This window comes from Lampris incognitus, chromosome 11 (assembly GCF_029633865.1).
Source record: "Lampris incognitus isolate fLamInc1 chromosome 11, fLamInc1.hap2, whole genome shotgun sequence".
NCBI lineage: Eukaryota > Metazoa > Chordata > Actinopteri > Lampriformes > Lampridae > Lampris > Lampris incognitus.
In genome coordinates this window covers 37,143,531-37,159,828 of record NC_079221.1, presented here as the reverse complement: position 1 = coordinate 37,159,828, position 16,298 = coordinate 37,143,531, and the positions used below count along the sequence as shown (strand labels likewise).

Here is a 16,298-nt window from a genome sequence, read left to right as displayed (position 1 = left end):
GGTTGGGCGTCCCTACAAAGACACAATTGGCTGTGTCTGCGGGTGGGAAGCCAGATGTGGGTATGTGTCTTGGTCACTGCACTCGCACCTCCTCTGGTCAGTCAGGGCACCTGTTCAGGGGGGAGGGGGCACTGGGGGGTAACAGTGTGATCCTCCCACGCGCTACGTCCCCCTGGTAAAACTCCTCACTGTCAGGTGAAAAGAAGCGGCTGGCGACTCCACATGTATCGGAGGAGACATGTGATAGTCTGCAGCCCTCCCCAGCTTGGCGGAGGGGGTGGCAGTGATAGAGTAATTGGCCAAGTACAATTGGGAAGAAACGGGGGAAAACCCCCCCCCCCCCAAAAAAAAAAATTACTCGTCGCCGGACATCACCATCGCGTCACCAAACGAGCGACATAGACCAGCAAAGGTTTCACAATGAGGATGGCCACCATCTTGTACTAGTTCACAATTTATTTCTCCGTTTATTTCTCTTCAATTTAGATTCTCGTTTCTACAGTATCCTCTTAAGGATCTGGGCTCCAGCAAATCACAGACATGCCCTTTTAACTAGTTTGTTTTTGGCACTTTTTAAAGCATTTTGAAATGTTTCCAAAATGCAAAAAAAAAAAGTGTCTGAGAACATATTATTTATTCTAACAAACTGAGGTCTGGGGAGGAGACAACCCATCACCAGAGTAATGGTAGAACTATGCAAATGTAAATTCCTCAGTTCGTTTGCTAAAAAGTGAGGGTGTATTAAAAGCACTAGAAAAAAACCCCAAAACCCAATCCTAACTATAGCGCCATTCAAATGACTGTAAATACAATGAAGCAACCCTGTATGCAAACAGCAATGGGTTCTGAAGAGAAGCGACCGCGTGTTAAGCATTTCATAAGATGTCAAGTTTGGGCTGTATGCTTTAAATATTTGAGTACAAAAGCATTAGATTTCTTGGAAATGGGAACTAAGCAAGATGTTGTCCACATTACAGGAGTTTTACAGATAGATTACTTGTTAGTGTTACTCTCCACCAATAGCCAGCGGTCCTCTGCTACCAGGAAGACAGCCTTCAGGTTTATGGGCAGGGAGATGAAGTGGACCCGACCCTCCAGCACATCCAACACCTCCAGCTGGTTGCTATGGACCCACACATTACCGCACACAAATCCCACACACACACACACACACACACACACACACACACACACACACACACACACACACACACAATGTGAGTATGTCTATCTGAATGAGATGAGCATATTTTCCTCATGACAGTGTGTTGTAGACATCAGAAGACGTTCCCGCGTCTGTTGTCTCACATTACAGCGATGCTCATTAAACAACTTACCCCTGCTCCCTGTAGAAGAGAAGCCAATTCTTGTGAGAAAAATCACGGCACATTTTGTAGCTTCCCTGGAAATACAGTTACATTACAGATCAACATACCACAGGAATAACATGTCAGAAGAGCAAAAAGGCCCACGCGAAGGATTGTCAATTTTTCTTTGGAGGAAATTAATGAAACAAAATAAAAAAAGTCATTGTCTCAAATTATGATCTGGTAGTTTATTTATTTATTTATTTTCCCCCTAAAATTTATTTCTGATTTTTCTGTTTTTCTCCCAATTTAGTGGTCAGTCAATCCCTATTTTAGTTCAAACACCCACCCTCATACTGCATGCGTTCGCCAACTGCATCTCTCCGGCCGGCAGTCTCGAAGGAGACGCCTCGCCACTTTCGTGACAAGGCGAATCCAAGCTGAACCACTGCTGTTTTTTTTTTGTTGGGATTTTTACCCCCTTTTTCTCCCCAATTGTATCCGGCCAATTACCCCACGCTTCCGAGTCATCCCGGTCGCTGCTCCACCCCCTCTGCCGATCCGGGGAGGGCTGCGAACTACCACATGCCTCCTCCGATACATGTGGAGTCGCCAGCCGCTTTTCACCTGACAGTGAGGAGTTTCGCCAGGGGAACATAGCGCGTGGGAGGATCACGCTATTCCCCCAAGTTTCCCCTCCACCCTGAACAGGCACCCCGACCGACCAGAGGAGGCGCTAGTGCAGCGACCAGGATGCACAGCCACATCTGGCTTCCCACCCGCAGACACGGCCAATTATGTCTGTAGAGACGCCTGACCAAGCCAGGGGGTACCACAGGGATTCAAACCAGTGACCCCTGTGTTGGTAGGCAACGGAATAGACCACTACGCTACTCGGACGCCCTGATCTGGTAGTTTAAGGAAAGGCTGTGACCTATTACCTGTTGCTGTTTGCTGCTTTTCCACCAACTGGAGGCCTTGGTGGCATGCTGTTCATTGTCCGGAGACAGGATGAGCCTACGGACAGCTCCAGTTACCACGTCTAGATGAAGCACCGTGTTACTCTGGGACATGGAGACGGAGGAGGAGGTCAGGGGAAATACATTTGTTTAAGACCCTTGTTATGCTACTGAGTATATAAACAGATCGAGGTTCTTGTTTCTTTGATATGTTTTCAGTAGAGCCAACAGAGGGCACTCCTCTTCAGGCCTTAGCTTGTTCATCCTGTTAACCTTAAAATATCACTCACTAAACGTCCATCCATCCATTATCCGACCTGCTTATCCTGCTCTCTGGGTCGCGGGGATGCTGGAGCCTATCCCAGCAGTCATTGGGCGGCAGGCGGGGAGATACCCTGGACAGGCTGCCAGGCCATCACACAGGGCCCCCACACACACACACATTCACACCTAGGGGCAATTTAGTACAGCTGATTCCCCTGACCTACATGTCTTTGGACTGTGGGAGGAAACCGGGGCACCCGGAGGAAACCCACACAGACACGGGGAGAACATGCAAAATCCACACAGAGGATGACCCCCAAGGTTGGACTACCCCGGGGCTCGAACCCAGAACCTTCTTGCTGTGAGGTGACTGCGCTAACCACTGCGCCATCGTACCGCCTCAGTAAACATACAATACATAAAAAAACTTATTAAAACTGATTTAGTATTCCGATCGAGTATTCTGTTGTGTACTGTTCTCATTTTTATCTGTATAAGTGCAAATTTGCATGCTCTTGTGTGACAGCAGCACATTCATACAATATTAGCAGTAAGGCATCAAAGTGTGTATAAATGTGTGTGTATGTCAGACGAGCTGTGCCAAGACTTTCATTCATAACGCAATAAAGCTCCATCTTCCACTGGATTTTATGAAGGGAAGCCACAGGGGACTTTGCTAAGGATCTCAGCCCCTCTGCTCTGGCCAAATGGCTTCCTTATGGCCTCTCATCCCTAGCATTCCCTCTACTGTATACTAGAGCTATTCATAGCAGGCGAGCCTCACCCCCAACTGTAAAGATATAATGGTCTCAGAGGAAGTGTGCATTTGCACAACTGATGTGTGACTTCTGACAAGCCAAGGCATTTCATTCAGGGTCTGAGTGCGCCTGTGCGTGTTGGGGTCCTTGTATCCACAATTAAACTTGTGCACATGTATTGTGTGCATGCACGTGGGTGAGCTTGTCATATGCCTCGTGTGTCCGCATCGAGCACGTGTGTGTGTGTGTGTGTGTGTGTGTCTGTGTGTGTTGGTTATAATCCTCTGGGAGAGCTACGACCTGTGAATGAACTTCGTGATGTCTGGATTTCTTCTCCTTTTTGAACAGACACAATATGATCTATCACAGCTGTATTTTTAGAAGTCCTCCCCTCGCCTAATATGCACCAGCTGTATAACCCTGGTGGTCAGAGAAATAGCCAGCATGCATTGTTCTTGTCCTTACACCCTCCTCTCAGAGCCTGGGGTCTTATGAGGTAAGAGAGAGCCAGTGTTTATGTGCATCTGTGTGTGTGTGTGCGTGTGTGTCCATGTAGGGGTGCGTGTGGGTGTGAGCGTGGAGCAGTTGCAACTGCACGCAGTTAAGTACAAGAACACACACTCGTGTGTACGCGAAAACAGATTTGTATACGGCTATTAAACTTGTGTATGGCTATTTAACTTTGCTGGATTTATTTGAAAGACTTTGCATGTGCTCCGAATTTTTTTTAACTCCCAAATTACACAAAGGTTGCATTATACAGTCATCCACAGAGGACATTAGAGACCACTTTGCAAAAAGGCAAAGGTGATCCCTGTCTGGCCACTGGCATCGCATACTTTGTGAGTGTGCATTCAAACACAGCTTTTTTTTGGCAATGGTGCAGTCGTGTGATGACATGGACTCATATCTGTGTAAGCCCACCTCCTCCTCATGCAGCACCACCTGTCCGTCCAGGGGGCTTCCCAGAGCAGCTAAGGTGACGAAGGGCTGCCAGACCCCACTGATAGTCCTTGGGAAGACATCATACAGCTCCATGCAGTGGATAGTCTCACCTCGCTCCTTCATAGCATACAAGGACACTGGGTTACATGTTGCCATGTAGATAACGTCTGTGGGACAGAGAAATATGAGTTTGAATATGTGAATGCATAAGCGTTGGATTGTTTAATAAGCATAATGCACATTTGTCTGTATCTGATTCCATCCATCCATCCATCCATTATCCGAACTGCTTATCCTGCTCTCAGGGTCGCGGGGATGCTGGAGCCTATCCAGCAGTCATTGGGCGGCAGGTGGGGAGACACCCCGGACAGATCGCCAGGCCATCATAGGGCCCACACACACACACACACACACATACATACACACACATTCACACCTAGGGACAATTTAGTACGGCCGATTCACCTGACCTACATGTCTTTGGACTGTGGGAGGAAACCGGATCACCCAGAGGTAACCCACGCAGACACGGGGAGAATATGCAAACTCCACACAGAGGGCCACTCGGGATGACCCCCAAGGTTGGACTACCCCAGGGCTCAAACCTAGGACCTTCTTGCTGTGAGGCGACTGCACTAACCACTGCACCACCGTGCTCTGTATCTAATTATTACGAGGATATCCCCAAGACAGTGGTATCTGATCATGTGCAGAATACTACACCAGCTGATTTCAATAATCAGTCATCCTCTGTCTGTCTAAAGGTATGCTAATTAGTGAAATCAGCCAGCCAACAACATTTCAACACAAACTATGTTCTGTGTATAGTTGTATAGTCTATAAGTGACAGGAATATGTGTGTGTGTGTGTGTGTATTTGTACCGTCTTTAGTAATGAGATCACAGATGATGTTGACCTCACTCATCGGGATCTGCCAGTGGGCTTTCTCCTCGCTGAAGCTCAGAGCCCTGCTCTCCTGTCTGTCACAGGGATAGCCCTGGACACGCAGGAACACTGGGCCCTAGGAGACCAGGACATAGTGTTGGCACACACAACCATGCAAATACACAGAGAGTATTCACAACTGCGTACTATTCTGTTCTTTGAGTCCTATGATCGAGTTCTGTTGGGGCTTGGATCATAAGTCTGTTTATGTACAACAGTGTTTCGCTGACTACTTAAATAGCAGGGTAGGTTATCCAGGCTTCCATTAAACTCTTAACTCCACATGGTCTATGTGTGCCGTCAGTGCAGTTTTCACCAAGCCAGAACAGAATATGGAGGGGGAATGCTGATGTAAATGCCCTGGACCCTACATAAGGCTGCAAGTTTGTTGCTATGAGACATGGCTTCAGTGTGTTACTATTCATTGCAGAGTGAAGAATACCTTGACGTCTATGGGGTGTGTCTCTGTGGGGCAGAGGAGTTTACGGCGAGCGTTGCCCCCTTGGTTTGTGGTCCAGTAGCCTGACATTTTGACCTCTGGCAGGGGCAACCTGGAGGTCAGAGGTGACATTGATTGTCAGGTGCAACCTAAAAAAGGTGACTCGCTCTTAGATCAGCAAGTGTGTCAATTTTTAATGTAATGAGCGGTGAAAATATATCGCATCCCTTTAGAGGGCAAACAGAAGACAAAGCTTCTGATCTTGGCAGGGGACTGTGGTCCGAACCTTGCCTTTTTTTTTTTTTTTAATGGGTTGCTTTCACCGCCATGGTTTTGTAGCCATATCTGAATCGAACTGAATCGGTTCCTGGGAGGGATTCGGTGTGGCCACCACACAATGACCACAGATGAAAGCTCTGATCAGCTCTGTGTGGGACTGCTTGGAAGCGAAGCACTGAAATTGAACACAGTCATTAGAGAGACAAGGGCTTTAGCATGATAAGGAAGTGTGTTTATTTGAGTGTGTGTACGTGTGTGTGTGTGTGTGTGTGTGTGTGTGTGTGTGTGTGTGCCTGTGACCCCCCACTCAGTTTGTTGTGTCTGGCCAGATGTTTAGTGGACACTCTTCCCATGAATCATAGCTGGGTCCTGTCCACAGCCTTATTGGTTGCAGGTGGGGTGAGAGATGCAACACAACCACAATACAAATTGCAAGGGGGGTGGGGGTACGGAGGGCGGACAATCCTCGGACCATAAATACTTCTACGGAGGGAAAAGATCAACACAAGAGGCCAAATGTTTCTAGTTGTCTATGTCCAAATTTGGAAATCAAGAGTAAAAGTATTTGCTTTTATGTACACAACAGGCTGTGGGCAAAACAACTTCCCCATATCTAAGTTGTTCAATATGGGTGTCTATAACATTGTATGATACAACTTAAGATTCACTGGCACACATTTGCCCACCCACAAGGAATTTTCCGGTGACTGGCCTACAAAACCTGATATATAATTAGTCAAGAAAAACACTTGTTTCTTCTCTGCTTGGTTCTCATGGTCAAGTCAACTTTAGGATATATACAACACAAGTCATCAATGGGATGAGGCATAACAAAACCACAGGACACAGAAGAAACAAATATTTTCCTTTATTCAAAACATAAACCCGTACATTGATGACGTAACTAGACTAGCCCTTACTGCTCCCTGATGGAAGAAGACAAGGTGATGCAATCTGAATCAGCTAAACAAACACTGTGTTTACAGTTGGGCAAGCAGTGAATAGACTTCATGGAAGCCACAGCGGTTTAAATAGCAAGATGGGCTACAAATGACGTTATCCAATTTTAAGTAATTAATTTCAGTTAAACAAAAATAAAACTTCCAAGTAGGGTTAAATCATTAAATGCATTCTACCAGCTCTGTCATGTGAGGATCTGTCAATCTCTTCCCTCCAAAGGCACACTTCAAATGAGAAATGTTTGCTCTATCATGAACACAGGTCAGCAAAGCTTCATCCCATTATTAACTTCTTTATTTTTTTGGGGGGGGGGTATTTCCCCATTTTTCTCCCCAATTGCACTTGGCCAATTACTCCACTCTTCCGAGCCATCCCGGTCGCTGCTCCACCCCCTCTACCGATCCGGGGAGGGCTGCAGACTACCACATGTCTCCTCTGATACATGTGGGGTCGCCAGCCACTTCTTTTCACCTGACATTGAGGAGTTTCACCAGGGGGATGTAGCGTGTAGGAGGATCACGCTATTCCCCCCAGTCCCCCCCCCCCCCCGAACAGGTACTTCGACCGACCAGAGGAGGCACTAGTGCAGCGACCAGGACACATACCCATATCTGGCTTCCCACCTGCAGACACGGCCAATTGTGTTTGTAGGGACGCTCGACCAAGCCAGAGGTAATACGGGGATTTGAACCGAGAGCCCCGTGTTGGTAGGCAACAAAATAGACCACTACACTACCCGGATGCCCCCCATTATTAACTTACTAACAGTATGGCGACTACTGACAAGACCTGGTTGCTTCACTATTTGAAAACCTTAAAATCATTTTGATTTGTTTCTGTATGGCGGTGGTGGAAATGGGCTGGGTAAGAACAATCAAGGAAATCCGACAGGCTCCTTGGTCCCACAAAGTCTTTCAATCTCAAGAAAGTATGCCAATGCCTCCATTTTAACAACTTAGAAACACATAAATAAGTGGTGACCTGCTGAGCAGGCTTCATAGCAGCTTCTCTTTTAAAGCACAGCCAGGCGGTCATGGGGCTAGTAATACTCTCACCCTCACCCTCACCAACCCCGAATCCCACATCAAACTGGTCAGTCACAGTTTCTGAAGAGGGACTAGAAAGGAGTGGATGGTCTGGATGAGACAGGTGCTTTGGGTACCTATGTGGTCCTGTAGTGTGTTGGTCTTGTGTGAGTGTGTGTGTTTTTCTGTGTCATCCTAGCCCCTGGCGGCGCCCTGCTGTCTTACTCCTTGGCCAGGCTGACTGAGCTGGGCTTGGCTCCGATGGGAATCCCGTGTTTGTGCAGCGCGTCGATCAGGACCTCCTGCATGTCCTTGTTGTATGAATCGAAGTCGAAGACGTTCCGCACCACATTGGCCAGGCCCTCATTGGGGAATTTCTTTGCAGGAAGGATGGAGAGATGGGGGGGGGGGGGGGGGGGTCAGGGCAGTGAAAATAAGGATGCAAAGGGAGGAATGAAGAGGGGGAGGAGTGAGGGGGGAGGAGCCCGAGGGGGAGGCAAAGGAAACAGGAGAATAAGAAGTAACAGAGGGGAGGGAGATGGGAGAGAGTAGATGAGAAATATAAGGAGGGCGAGGAGGAGGGAGGGTCAGAAGAGGAGAGAAAGTTAATAAAAATTGTCATTTCAGAAGGGGCGTAGCAGCTAGCAAGATGGCTAACAGTGGGTACAAATGGAGGGCCAGTTAGTCTGGAATGACAAAGGCTATTTCAAAGGTAGCTCATTTCTAGACTCTTAATGGACCCCTGTCTTCTGCCTTCAGCACTGCGAAATGAATACAAGGTTCAGCCTGCTGGGTTTCTCCTGGGCTACTATTATTATCTGTGTGCATATATTTCTATGTATGTGTTTGAGAGTGGGAGAACAAGAGACAGAGCGATAGACAGAGAGTGATAAAGGGGCTTGATGGTTTCCTAATGGATATGCTATGTTGTAATTATGGTGGTGTTGAGATAAAAGGTTGTTAAATAATTGGGTGATCGTTAACTGATGAAAAATGGACAATGAGAGACGGGAACAGAGAGAAAGACATGGAAAAAGAGAGAGGCAAAGACACGAACATGGGATAAACAGGGATTCTACAGAGATGGTCACCCTGACCTAAAGGGAAACTCTTATCCTTTACAACCCTCAAAACTCGCAAAAATCCCTCTGTAATCTAAGTCATATGTGAACGACAAGTATATGACTCTTGGCATGGCCATATAGCTACTATCAGAACACAGTCACTTCTACAGCTTCATCAACACTCTAGGGTTAACATACTGTAGGTAGGAAACTACAATGGTAACTGATTGCATTTGAACCAATGTATGTAAGGAACCTTTTCTTTGATTACAACTCTGACCATACTAAGATAGAGCACACTGAGTCAGTTGATTCACTGATCTGAGCTCCCTGTAACCAAGAAACCCTGACTGTATCTAAATGTGGTGTGATAAATAGGATCTTCGCTGGCTATCACCTGGAAGAACTGTCACCTTTTCCAGCATAGCGCTTCAGGTTTCCTCTGGAAGAGCTTTCATCTGGCCCAGTCTAACAGTTGGTCAATAGTGGTGGTGATTAATAACACGGCAGGAGACAAGCAGGGAGATCTATTGAACAGATTTGTCACTGCACATTGAATTATTGATCTGTTGAGGGCTTAATCTTTCTTTTCTCTCCAAGCCCCCCCCCCCCCCCACAAACACACGTGCACACACACACACACACACACACACACACACACACACACACCTGTCTCTCTCCCTAGAAATCTAATGGGGCAGATCTCTAAGGGCAACCTCCAGAACATAATGAGACTATAGAGCACGATGTACAGAGAGAGGAAGGTGACCACCACGATCATTAAATGCTTATAAAGTGGTGCACACAGACACACACAGAGCCATGCAGACAGAAAGACATACACACAATATATGCACTCATTCCATAGAAAACAGGATTTCATTTTACTTTGTGCAATGACAATATAGGAAATCCAAGTCTAAATCTAAATCTCATTGGCCCCTTTATTTTAGATACATCAAACTAGTACCGAGTAGGATTCCCTTTTGCCTCCTGAACAGCCTGAATTCTTTGTGGCATGGATTCAACAAAATACCAGAAATATTCTTTAGGGGTTTTGGTCCATGCCCCCTCCCTTTTTTCCCCTCCTCAGTTGTACCCGACGAATTACCCCACTCTTCCGAGCTGTCCCAGTTGCTGCTCCACCCCCTCTGCCAAGCCGGGGAGGACTGCAGACTACCACATGCCTCATCCGATACCTGTGGAGTCGCCAGCCACTTCTTTTCACCTGACAGTGAGGAGTTTCACCAGGGGAAATAGCATGTGGGAGGCTCACGCTATTCCCCCCAGCCCCCCGAACAGGCGCCCCGGCTAACCAGAGGAGGTGCTAGTGCAGCGACCAAGACACATAGCCACATCCGGTTCCCCACCCGCAGACACGGCCAATTGTGTCTGTAGGGACACTCGACCAAGCCGTAACAAAGGGATTTAAACCGACGATCCCTATGTTGGTAGGCAACGGAATAGACCGCCATGCCACCTGGATGCCCGGTTTTGGTCCATGTCGACTTGATAGCGTTACGTAGTTCCTGCATATTTGTTGGGCTCATGTGAATAATGTAAACCTCCTGCTCTACCTCATCCCATAGGTTCTTTACTGGATTGTGATGTGCGGACTGTGCAGGCCTTTAGAGTACACCGAAGTCACTGTCATGTTGGTGAAACAGGCTTGTTACGATACTTTGTGACTTGACATTATCCTGCTGGAAGTAGCCACTGGAAAACTGGTAGACTGTGGCCATAAATGGACACACATGACCAGCAATGTTCAGGTATATGAATTAATGGAGACTCTCTCTCTCACTCTCTCTCTCACACACGCACACCTAGCTTGTCCCCAATCTTTCCTCCCTGATGATGAAAGGCAGCGTGAGTATAAATAGCAGCATGTAGATGAGGATAAGGGTGGCGGGAGCAGGGTCTGTGCACAAACAATGTATGTACAGTGAACAGCATGTACTCTGCTCTCTTGTACCATGCTGCACCTAGCCGGCTGCTGATGGAGTGGCGGAGCTGCTTACTGCTTAAACAGCTAGAACAGATTAGAATGGGAAAGCTTAAATCGCACTGAAAAACACAAGTGGATGTGAGGGTCTCCCTCTATTCAAATGTTCACTTATAGTAATAAGGTAAAAACAAAAAAGTCTTTTAAGGTGAGATGCTTTTGTAATGCACCATGGTCTATTTTATCTCTCTTGCACGTTTCTAATTTTTCTCTTGTATTATTTCTTATATCATTGCACTTCATTATTTCGTTTTTTCATTATGGAACAAAACCCAAGCAAACAAAACCTGTGTTTGAGTTCAATCTCTGGCCTCTTTACTGTGTGTACAAAAGGTAGATAGAAAGATAGATAGATAGAAAGATAAAAGTCAAATGCATAGTTTTAACCATACCAATCTTCATAAAGGTGGATATGTATTGGGGAAAGGTAGTTAAAAAGGATGGGTGGAGGGATAGAAGTGGTGGCCGACACAGGGATGGTGGCAGCAGAGAAACACTTGGAAGGAGGACAGATGGTGAAGCTACACTTACTGACATCTGACACGGGATACGATGAGAACTTTGTTCACACCACTGCACCTATTTGTCATGACAACATTAACTTCATCTTTCTGTTTTTATCATGCCTCCACCACACACACACACACACACACACACACACACACACACAAACACCTCATGCCAGTGCTGTCCCTCACTCTGCCTCTTCTGGCTTCTTGCTTTTACTCCTATGCTTTTCATTTTATTTCATCTGAGCTGCCAGTAAAGATGACAAAGAAATGACATGAGAGAGAGAGACAGAGAGAGAGAGAGAGCAAATGAGCTGAAACTTTTAAGTTAAAGACCCAAGACAACTGTTCTGTATTGTCCATTCTTGTGGTCATGTGTGACAGGCAATGCATGGCCCAGTCAGTCTGGTGTGTGGTTTGGACATGGTCTTCCCTTTCTGTCTGTTAGAAAAGTTTTTATCAGGGAACTCTTATCCATACTGGAACTATCTTTCATCTAGCATAAATAGTAAAGTCGAACCTGTCAGAATATGGTAACAACCTTACTCAGCTGACAGTTATATAACCAAGTCTGCAGGAATGATGGACTTCTTGCAACTGAATTTAACAATAATGCGCAGGAAAGTATTTGTGTGTGGCAACATATTGGAGCTGTATACGTGGTAAACTCTGCTTCTAGTTCTAGCAGTGATTTCCCTTACCTGGAGGTGTTTGACTATGTTGACAACCTCTCGGGTGGAGTAAGGGTAATTGATGGTACCCTGGTCGGCCATGGACCGCAGCTCCCCGAAGGCTGCCACCAGCTTCTCCAGTGTGGCATCTGGGACGTCCGGGCCGTACTGCTTCAGCATGGCCAGCTCTGCCCGTGGCTTGGGGTTGTCCACTGCATGGCAGCTGAAGATGTCACCTATTCAAGTAATGACAAAAGGTTTCCCCAGCTATGAGTCTTGGATCATTATTTGCAGAATACTCTGTTAGCAACACCTTACATTAAACACAATCACCTAGACATATATAACAGAGAGCCGCCCAGTACTACTAGTGCTCTAGTGAAATACTCTTTGCCAAGTCAAATACACACTACATGGCCAAAAGTATGTGGACACCTTTTCTAATTAGTGGGTTCGGCTATTTCAGCCACACAACAAGTGCATTAAGTCAAGCACACAGCCATACAATTTCCACAGACAAACATTGGCAGTAGAATGGGTTGTACTGAAGAGCTCAGTCACTTTCAACATGGCACTTTCATAGGATGCCGCCTTTCCAACAAGTCAGTTGGTCAAATGTCTGCCCTGCTAGAGCTGCCCCGGTCAACAATAGCTAGGCCACACAAGCTAACAGAACGGGACCACCAAGTGCTAAAGCGAGTAGAACACAAAAATCATCTGTCCTCGGTTGCAACACTCACTATCGAGTTCAAAACTGCCTTTGGAAGCAAGGTCAGCACAAGACCTGTCTCTCTGAAGCTTCATGAAATGGGTTTCCATGGCCGAGCAGCCACACACAAGCAAGATCATCATGTGCAATGCCAAGTGTTGGCTTGAGTGGTGTAAAGCACACCGCCATTGGACTCTGGAGCAGTGGAAACATGTTCTCTGGAGTGATGAATCACATTTCATTATCTGGCAATCTGACAAACCAATCTGGGTTTGGCAGATGCCAGGAGAATGCTACCAGCACAAATGAATAGTGCCAACTGTAAAGTTTGGTGGAGGAGGAATAATGGTCTGGGCTGTTTTTCATGGTTTGGACTGGGCCCCTTACTTCCAGTGAAGGGAAATCTTAATTCTAGAGAACTGTGTGCTTCCAACTTTGTGGTAACAGTTTGGGGGAGGCACTTTCCTGTTTAAGCACAATACCCCCGTGAACAAAGACATGGTTTGCTGAGTTTGGTGTGGAAGAACTTAACTGGCCTGCAGAGCCCTGACCTCAACCCCATCCAACACCTTTGGGATGAATTGTAACACCGACTGCAAGCCAGGCCTTCTTCCCAACATCAATTCCCAACCTCACTAATGTTCTTGTTGCTGAATGGGAGAGAATTCCTGCAGCCATGTTCCAAAATCCAGGGGAAAGCCTTCCCAGAAGAATAGAGGCTGTTACAGCAGCAAAGGGGGTACCAACTCAAATGCCCATGGTTTTAGAATGAGATGTTCAACAAGCACATATGGGTTTGATGTTTGGGTGTCCACATACTTTTGACCATGTCGCGTAGATGTCGAAGGAAGAGAAAGCTTGTCTTGTTCATTCATTATGCCCAGATTTTCCTGGTCAGAAATGGATTTAAGGACACTACAGTGAGAAGTTTTGTTGTGTGTCTATGTCCATTAGGCTACCAATGCCTCTTCTGAGGGATAACTTAACTTACCCTGGGCGCTGCAGCTGCCCACTGTTCCTATACAATAGGATGGGTTAATTGCAGATGAAAAATGTCATTGTAACCAAAAAAAAAAACCAACAACTGGACAATGGCAAAAATAAAGTGGCTTTCTTTTCTTTCTTCTCTTAAGGTTAGAAGAGGAGGAAGTGACAGGTCAAAGTTTAGAATCTATGCAACAACCAGAAGTGAATGTGTAGAAATTAATATTTCCAAAAAGGGGCAGGTGCAAAGCCAACTCAGAGCATCTAACATCTAAGTTCTAAGACGGACTTGATTTCTTTTCAAAACCAATAAAAAAAGTGATGGGTGAAAAGAAACAGACCAGATAGTTTGACAGCAAACATCTTCTTCCTCACATAGAGTTGAATAAGTTCATCTGGACACAATGTTTATGAACTGATTCAACTTTTTGTGATTTCCTTACCTGGATTATTGAGCATACATAAAGACATCTTCTCCCTCATTTTCCACTCCTTATTAAATTTTAGTCCTAATTGTTTTTCAAAGCAGGATGAATGACTTTTACTAACATGAAAGATAAGCCCTTAGCAGCATGAAGCTAGTGTCTGCGTGTGTATGTGTGTATCTGTACCTAAGGCTCCGAAGAAGTCGTTCCCCAAAAAGGGGAAGCCCGGTCGGTTAGCCAGGACGAGCATCCGGAAGTCTGGGTGCATGACGATGGCGTTGGGCCTCCCCTTGGCCTCACATTGGTCTGAGGATAGGACAGTTAGATAGGATAGGAGATATGACAGCACACGGGTACAAAAATGACTCAAACACACACACGCGTTTTCAATCTTTCAAATTTAGTATGTGTGCGCTTGCTTCCTTGTTATCCTTTTAGCTGAGTGCTCTGCCACAATCACCACATGACAGAAACCGTGAAGACAATGACATAGAGCTACTCCAAAAATGAACCAAAAAAAAAAGCAAGACGTTTTCTTCATTTTTTTTACCAATTGCCATTACTGTGACTGTGTTCATCTGTTTGTTCTATCTTTTTTGCACTTTCACACATGGCGGCACACTACAGGCCTGATACTATCAACGTAAGTCCAAAGCTTGTCTGGTTGTCTAGTCGTGCTTACATTCCATTGGGGAAGAAAACGATGTGTTTAAAATCTGCTGTGGTCCAAACCTACTGGTACCTGTCCATAAAGGCTTTTATCCTAAGCCAACTTTGGTAGCCCGCATCAGACTTTTTCATGTTTGTCTTTGGAGACACCTAATCTACTATTTGTCGATTTAATGGCCCTGCACCTGTCTCCATGTTGCATCTGCGGCATGTCTCTGTCACCAGGTCAAAACTTGCAGGTGTGAGTGTGTATGCGTGGGGTTGTTTGTGCATAAGTGTGAGAGAGACAGGGAGAGTGCATGTGAGAATGTACTTGACACGATCCTGCGTCCGTCAGCCAGGATCATCTCTCCGTTCTCCACCAAGGTTTTGAGGATGCAGGTGACGTTGGTGGGGGCTTTGTCAGCTTCGTCAATTACTAGGATGTGGCCAAGCTTCACTGCTTTCACCTGAGAGCACACACACACACACACACACACACACACACACACACACACACACACACACACACAAAGAATGTGCATTGAGGATAACTTATGTAACCTGTTTATAATTTACGGTTTTACTGTTGTTTGACATTTAACTCAGCCACTGAGGATGCACAAGCCAGTGCACTCTTAGTGCCAGTCCCAAGCCCGGATAAGTGGGGAGGGTTGTGTCAGGAAGGGCATCTGGCATAAAATCTTTGCCAAATCAAATATGCTTATCATAAATCAGATTGCCATACCGGATTGGTTAAGGCTCGGGTTACCAACAACCACAACCGGTATTGTTAGCCAGCAGGCTGCCATCGGAAACTATGCTACTGTTGGACTAAGGAGAAGGAGAGGGGTAAGGCATGTGTAGAGGCAGCGGGAGAGGAGGAAGGGTAAAAGTGTGGAGGTGAAAGTCGTAACTTTGAATGTTGGCACTATGACTGGTAAAGGGAGAGAGTTGGCTAACATGATGGAGAGAGGAAAGGTAGATATACTGTGTGTGCAAGAGATCAGTGGAAGGGGAGTAAGGCCAGGAGCATCGGAGGAGGTGGGTTCAAACTCTTCTACCATGGAGTGAATGGGAGGAGAAATGGGGTAGGTGTAATTCTGAAGGAAGAGTATGTCAAGAGTGTGCTGGAGGTGAAGAGAGTGTCAGACAATGATGAGTATGAAGCTGGAAATCGAAGGTGTGTTGATACATGTTATCAGTGCATATGCCCCACAAGTTGGGTGTGAGATGGAAGAGAAAGCCGAATTCTGGAGTGAGTTGGATGAAGTGGTGGATAGTGTATCCAAAGAGGAGAGAGTGGTGATTGGAGTGGACTTCGATGGGCATGTTGGTGAAGGGAACAAAGGTGATGACGAGGTGATGGGTAGGTATGGTGTCAAGGAGAGAAATGTGGAAG

At 46.2% G+C, this 16,298-nt stretch overlaps 1 protein-coding gene across 2 annotated transcripts in view; it reads right to left on the bottom strand.

The window, feature by feature from the left end:
• The window catches only part of vwa8 (von Willebrand factor A domain containing 8), a 70,010-nt gene that overhangs the window by 13,715 nt on the left and 39,997 nt on the right, over positions 1 to 16,298 (bottom strand). For both annotated transcript variants that reach the window (XM_056289261.1, XM_056289262.1), the window contains exons 23-32: positions 15,231 to 15,366; positions 14,435 to 14,554; positions 12,161 to 12,366; positions 8,107 to 8,258; positions 5,621 to 5,729; positions 5,116 to 5,254; positions 4,213 to 4,400; positions 2,249 to 2,371; positions 1,338 to 1,402; positions 998 to 1,123 (exon numbers count right to left, since the gene is read on the bottom strand). In XM_056289261.1, the coding sequence (XP_056145236.1) occupies positions 998 to 1,123; positions 1,338 to 1,402; positions 2,249 to 2,371; positions 4,213 to 4,400; positions 5,116 to 5,254; positions 5,621 to 5,729; positions 8,107 to 8,258; positions 12,161 to 12,366; positions 14,435 to 14,554; positions 15,231 to 15,366 (1,364 nt within the window). The remainder of the gene's footprint in view (positions 1 to 997; positions 1,124 to 1,337; positions 1,403 to 2,248; positions 2,372 to 4,212; positions 4,401 to 5,115; positions 5,255 to 5,620; positions 5,730 to 8,106; positions 8,259 to 12,160; positions 12,367 to 14,434; positions 14,555 to 15,230; positions 15,367 to 16,298) is intronic.